This window comes from Penaeus japonicus, unplaced genomic scaffold (genome assembly GCF_977035675.1).
Source record: "Penaeus japonicus unplaced genomic scaffold, GWHDUDI00000001_assembly GWHDUDI00000040, whole genome shotgun sequence".
NCBI classification, from domain to species: Eukaryota; Metazoa; Arthropoda; class Malacostraca; order Decapoda; family Penaeidae; genus Penaeus; species Penaeus japonicus.
Window position 1 is genome coordinate 5,117,091 of NW_028234442.1, and position 6,641 is coordinate 5,123,731.

Below are 6,641 nucleotides of genomic sequence, written 5' to 3' on the forward strand. Positions count from 1 at the left end.
ATTATCATTATTGCTATTACTATCATTATCATCACTGCCATAGTTTCCATGATCTTTGCCATTGTTATTTTTGTAATCATTTAATTATCTTTGGTGTTCTTATCAGTCATAATATTCATTATCATTGTTGTAATTATCATTACTGTCATTACGACCATTATTATTATCATCAATAGTATCGTTATTAGCATTGCAATTGTTATCATCATTATCCTTTTATTGTTATCTATGTTGCTGTCATAATCATTATTATCATCATTACTAACAATGTTATTATTGTTATCATTATCATCATTAATACTATCATTATTATTCAATCAGCATCATTATAGTCATTATTACAATCATTGTTCTTCCTCTTATCATTATCATCATTATTACTGGTGTTTTACTGACTTAATTCATCGTCATCATTATACTCATCATTAATATCATATTCATGATTATAATTGTTGTCAATGCTATTATCATAACCAGTATTATCATTATAGTTGTTTTTGTTATATGAATAGTATTGATATCATTATCATTACTATTACTATAATTGATACTGTAATATGATTTCTACTGTTGTCATTATTATTGCCTTTATCATCATTACCATTCTTATCTTTGATAAGATTTATTTTGTAAATATATTATTTATTTATTTATTTGTTATTATTATTATTATTTTATTAAGTCATTTATTATTATTAATATTATCATTTAATTCTATTATTATTTTTTGTTTTATTATTATTACTTTTTTTGCCTTATAATTGTATACCATGTTATCATAAATATTGTCATCATCAGAATTTCCCTTGTTATTATCACAACTGTATTATCATAAGTATATTTTTAAGGTTTTTTTCCTTAAACAATGATAAATATGTACAACTTTATTAAGTCATCATCAAACATAATATCATCTTTTATATTAAAAAAATACATCATTTTTGTGATATGTTGATAAAATGCACCATTGTTTCATTTCAACTTTTGTCTGTCCCTTTTGGTACGTTCTCATATTTATCTTTGTTTCTTTTTTACCTTCTGTTACTTTTAAAAATTAAAGTCGTATCTTATATTATCTATTATTAGTATTTTATACTTGCTATTGCTTCTAGTCTTCACTCGTAATTATGGTTCAATTGTCTTTATTTTCCATTTTTGCTATGGTTTCACTTTTTTGTCTTTTTTTCTATCTTTCATTTTTTTCATTTCCATCTTGTTTTCCTTCCTCCTTTTCACACATTGTTTCAACACGACTTTGACTTTTTATTTTCTGTCTTATCTTGACTCCTCCGTCTCTTCTTTCTCTCTTGCTGTTGACGACCGGACTCGATCATCGTCCTTGAGAATTCCTGGCACTTCAACAGAGCGGAGTTCCAAGGTTTCTTCGTCTTCAGCGGCGCTAGGATCTCGAGGTAGCTCTTCATATCCTCCAGAGTGGATTCGAAGGTCGGGAGGCTCGATCCATCCCTGTCTGTCTTTTGTTTGCGCAACCTGTAGCAAAGGAAGTCAATGGGAGAGATGCTCCATTCGGTATATCGATGCGGTCTGTTGGAATGTGGCTTGCACGTCTCAGGGGATCTTAGGTCGCGCATCAGGTCTTGGCAGGTGGATGCAACTTTGCCGCAGGTCTTACACTTCAGCTGGCCGAAGAACATGTGATTGCAAGCTTCCTCGCCGTCCACGGTCGTGTAACATGTAAGACACTGCACTTCCGTTGCTAGCTTGGGTCTGTCTCCATCATTGCAAAACAGATCAGCATACATTACTACATCATTTGTTTTTGGTGCTAGATCGCTAGTTTTTGCCTCGATTTGGGACGATGTGTCAGTAACATTCTTTGCTGTTTCTGAACATGTATCCTGCACAGTTTTCTTTTGAAGACTAGTTACCATCTCTTGTCTATTCGGTGTGTCTGAAACTTCCTGAATACCTGATGTTGAAGCCTTATCTTGCAACATTTGCTTGTGATGACCAGTTTGCATGTTGGTTCTGACTAGTGCACTTGGAGCAGATATGCCTCCTTTTGCAGAATAATTTTCTTGTAAAATTCCAATCTCTTGTCCGTCCGGTCTGCCTGAGACATTCTGAACACCTTCCGCTGAACAAATATCCTGCACTATTCCTGCCTCTGGTTTCTCCGGCGTATTTGAACCATCCTTAACATCTGCTGAACAATTATCCTGCGAAATTTTCTTGCCTAGATTACTTTCTCTCAGCTGTAGTTCTGGTGCGTCTAATGTTTTTTCACCATTTTCCAAAATTGGCTGCTGCTGAACTGCAAGTAAACTTTGATTATACCATGGCATTAGCATTGGGGTATTCATGGATACCATATGAAGAACCTGAGATGGTATAGGGTTCCCTGCAGGTAGATTGCAAACATTTGTATGGGATTTTTGAGGCTGAGAAAATGTTGTAGGTGTCAGCATTGATTGTTTTAGAGCATTTAAAACATTTGAACTATCAACTGGCGTTTGGAAATTAGCAGAAATACCGGTAGATAGGTTAGAAGCACCCGGTGATGTATACATATGAGCAGGTGTTGTTAGGATATTTTCAGATGGTGTAGACGCAGGGCAGTCGCCTCGTGGTGTAGACATATTCGTGGGAAATGTAGGTGCAATTCTTGAATTTTGATTTTCAGGTGCGGTGGGATTAGTTGCAGGCGGCACTGAACAATCGATTGCTGTAGGAGCCTTCACACATAACATATTTGCAGTTTGATCCCATGATGAGTCAAATGATGCATGGGTTTCTTCCTTGACCATTTCTGTTTGTGCATTCCTTGTAGAAAAATCAGTTTGCAATGTAGCAACTTGCACAGGACTGGTTACCGGCGATGTAGATAGTGTTGAGGCACCTGCAGACAATGCAGAGTTACCCATTTCTTCTTGAGTGTTGCTTGTAAAGTCTCTCTGGATGTACGACTCCTGACTAACTTGTTGATGTACAGGGGAAGAAGTACAGAGTGGTGCGTCATTTTCTGGGTTATCATACTCACTCATCTCCATCTCATGACCCGAGCCCCTATAGTACCTTGGTGGGGAGACATTGGGGCTCTTAATATCTTCACTCTCCAGACTTAGTTGTGGTTTACTCTCCTCGTCATCCAGGAGATCAATAAACCTAACCGGAGGGTCAGCCTTTGCATTGGCTCTGTAGCTGTTGTGTTTCGCTGGTGCCGGTCCATAGTCTCCTTTTCCTTCCTTTGTCACGGAAGTCTTCAGGAAAGATAAAAATGTGTCGGCTGGGAGAAGCGTGTGGCCTTCAATTATCCTGTTTTCCCTGTTTCCCTTTTGATTGGCATTCGTTTTGGCAGGCATAGGGACAATTTGGCTTGTGGGCTTATTTCCAGGGATGTCAGAACGACTATGGGGAATAAAGTCCTTGGGAAAACCAGTGCGGTCAGTATCGCTATTGGTAATCGGTTCGTCAATCTTCTCATCCTTAATCTCTTGCACATGGTGGCCAAACTGCTGCATACTATGAATAGCATAAACAGGCGATTTAGGAACATCAATAAGCGAACCTGCGCGCTTAGTGTCAATATTAGAAGTCGGCTCTCTAATTTTCTCACTCTCGATCTTTCTTAAAAGGTCGCTGGACTGGGGTGTACCTTGAACAGCATGCGGAGGCGATTCAATCCTCTTGCCTGCACCTTGTTGACAATGTGGAGATTGCGAAGTGCGTTGTGGCGACTCTTTCTCTCGCTTAGCTTCGTGCACTTGCTGAGTGTTGATTTGATTGTGCGAAGTTTGCTGCTGATTGACTTGATTTTGCTCCTGCCTTTGTTGTTTGTACATCTGCATCTTGTAGTGATAGTCTTTCAGTTGTTGCAATTGACGACGGTAAGTATCTGATTGTGTCTGTTCTTTATTATTAAGCATTTGCATACGATGTTGACGTATATATTTCACTTCCTGATTAGGATGCTTATGGGGCTTCGATTGGTAAGCATCTTTTCTAATGTACTGACTGTGATTTGGATAGCCTTGGGGTAAGCCTGAGAACTGTGACGTATAACCATGTCCATAGCTATGGTGAGCATTCGCTTGGGGAGGATTAGGAAACTGGGAATTCTGGTATTGAAATTGTCTCTGCCACTGGTTTTGCTGTAGAAGTAAATTCTGATTCGGATTTGGTTCGAATCTCTGCTGCGTGTCTTGCCTTGGTGGCATACTGTGCCATGATGGCATTGTGTGTTGACCAGAGGAATGCAGAATACCTGTTGTATTCACATGCTCTTGCAATCTAATTGGAAGAGCCCGTTGCTGCATCAAGGACGCTTCAGCAGACATCGCTTGTTGCGCGTGGTACTGATGAGGTATTGTAGGATAAGGCGCTCTTGGATATGTGGCTGTGGACTGATATGCCGTTTGCGCCGACACCGAGGGCTGTGTTGATACCACACTCGGGACGCATTTTTCGCTCTGGGATTGACTTGTTCTCGAGGACGATTTTCTTCTGCGTAAAGTGGATAATTTTGTGAGTTTGGGCAGAGGCGGTAGAGTCTTTGCTGGCTCAGCTTGACCTTGTGGTAGATAAGGGAGAGGTGCCATCTTGCAGGGGGTCGGATCGGCTGCTGTTCTGTTGCGAAGAAAGAAATGTTTCATGAATATTGGGTATTGAAGAAAAACAAAAATAAATTAAAAATCTGTAGACATAATTACATGGGAATATGACTAGTTGTAATGACTGCAGGGGTAATGGATTTCATAATGACAGCATGAACCAAACGACCAGCTACAATAGTCGAAATAGTAAATATGTTAATGCTAATATAGTATTCACGGATGATATATGTAACCAGCTGGTCCTATAGTACCATCAAATTTATTCTGACAATTGTAAACTCCTCTAAAACCTCGAATAGACATCACAAAACATAAATACAGTACCGCTCAAAAGAAATGATAAAACAATGTCACAGTAACGTGTACTCGACACAATTAAAATGTTTATTTTTTGCTCAATGCTGATTCGTCGTGTTAGATATTCTGTAACACAATTCCCTCTTGCACTGATGAATTGTTTCGAAGAGCAACTTACAAAATCGTTTGTATTTAAATATGTAGATCTTAGGTACAAATATTTTTTACAAATGTTTGATATTGTTCCCCACGGTATATGAAATTAGTTTAAGATTAATTTAAGGGTTCTATATTTCACCAAATCTGGAGAGAGAGAGAGAGAGAGGGGGGGGGAGGGAGAGAGAGAGAGAAGGGAGTTATGGTTATTAGCTATACATGTTATGCAGTTAACATACTTAATGTATTACCATGATAACATTCACCATATATAATCGTCACTAGTAACTACAAGCGCCATAATTAGTGTACACATTATCAAGCTAACATACTTAATGAGGAGATAATGCAATAAGGCATTTACTACTTCAATATCTAAAATGTGTATTTGTCACAAGTATATAAACACCGCACATAGACAAATATACTTGCCTAGCTTCGTAAGCATCACCTCCTCCCCAGTCTACAGCCAGCCACACACGAAGACAAGATAGGACCCTCTGAAGAACTTATCTCCTCCTTTATCCTCGCCGTCCCTGCCAACCACATTAATGAACACTCTGTTAGGAGTTAGTCATTATCCCCGCATTGATATTCAACAACTATGATGGTTCCATGTTAGAGCAACGGATTCAGAGAGACGTTAGAGGAAAGATTCAGACAGGTAGACCAACCCTTTTACTCTCAAGCACTGATACAATTAACCGGCGAACTTAAAAAGACGTGTTCAGTCTCCATCCACCTACACTTATGAGGTGCTGTTGCTGCTGCATCTCTCAGACCTCCTGCTGTGCTGCGAATATCTCCCTTCGGGCGAAGTTCCCGTGAACGCTGACCGAGCAACTTCTCTGACGAGAGAGAGAGGGAGAGGGAGAGAGAGAGAGAGAGAGAGAGAGAGAGAGAGAGAGAGAGAGAGAGAGAGAGAGAGAGAGAGAGAGAGAGAGAGAGAGAGAGAGAGAGAGAGAGAGAGAGAGAGAGAGAGAGAGAGAGAAACAGACAGACAGACAGACAGACAGACAGAGCGAGAGAGAGAGAGAGAGAGAGATAGACAGACAGAGAGAGAGAGAGAGAGAGAGACAGACAGACAGACAGACAGACAGAGCGAGAGAGAGATAGACAGACAGAGAGAGAGAGACAGAGACAGAGAAAGAAAGAAAGAAAAAGGGAGAGACTCATACTCACTCATTAGAAATCTGCAGATTTTCCTTGAGAGTAGACTAGCAAGATACTATCACACTTTATATCATTTCACACATCAATTTACCTGTCACTGACCTTACACCACGCGTTAACAACGTTTATGTAAACCGCTAAGTCGGTCCTACAGCGTCTGTGTCTTCACGTACATTCGCTCCATATACATGGCCATACAAGGAAGGTTCTGGTGACATATACATGTCCAACCTGCCCACCCTACCATTAACATTCAACCGTGGGTGGGCACTGTGCCAATGGTAAAAAAGGCAGTAACGTGTGACATGAAACTACAGATACCTCCCCCCCATTTTTTTTTTTCCCGTTTTCATTTTTTCCACTAATTTGAAAGATATGTCATACTGAAGCTGTTACTTTACCTCCGAATCTAATTATCATAATAATAAGGAATGAATGAAT

General features: G+C 39.4%; 1 protein-coding gene across 6 annotated transcripts in view; it reads right to left on the bottom strand.

The window, feature by feature from the left end:
- Positions 1 to 869: 869 nt before the first annotated feature.
- LOC122249010 (uncharacterized) overlaps positions 870 to 6,641 on the bottom strand; it is a 20,853-nt gene continuing 15,081 nt past the window's right edge. For 2 of the 6 annotated variants that reach the window (XM_086533785.1, XM_086533787.1), the window contains exons 2-3: positions 5,460 to 5,563; positions 870 to 4,587 (exon numbers count right to left, since the gene is read on the bottom strand). In XM_086533785.1, the coding sequence (XP_086389911.1) occupies positions 1,245 to 4,559 (3,315 nt within the window). In that variant the 5' untranslated portion in view covers positions 4,560 to 4,587; positions 5,460 to 5,563 and the 3' untranslated portion in view covers positions 870 to 1,244. Of the gene's footprint in view, positions 4,588 to 5,459; positions 5,564 to 5,773; positions 5,876 to 6,641 lie in introns of all 6 variants that reach the window. The other 4 variants (XM_086533789.1, XM_086533790.1, XM_086533786.1 and 1 more) reach the window with 3 other exon arrangements.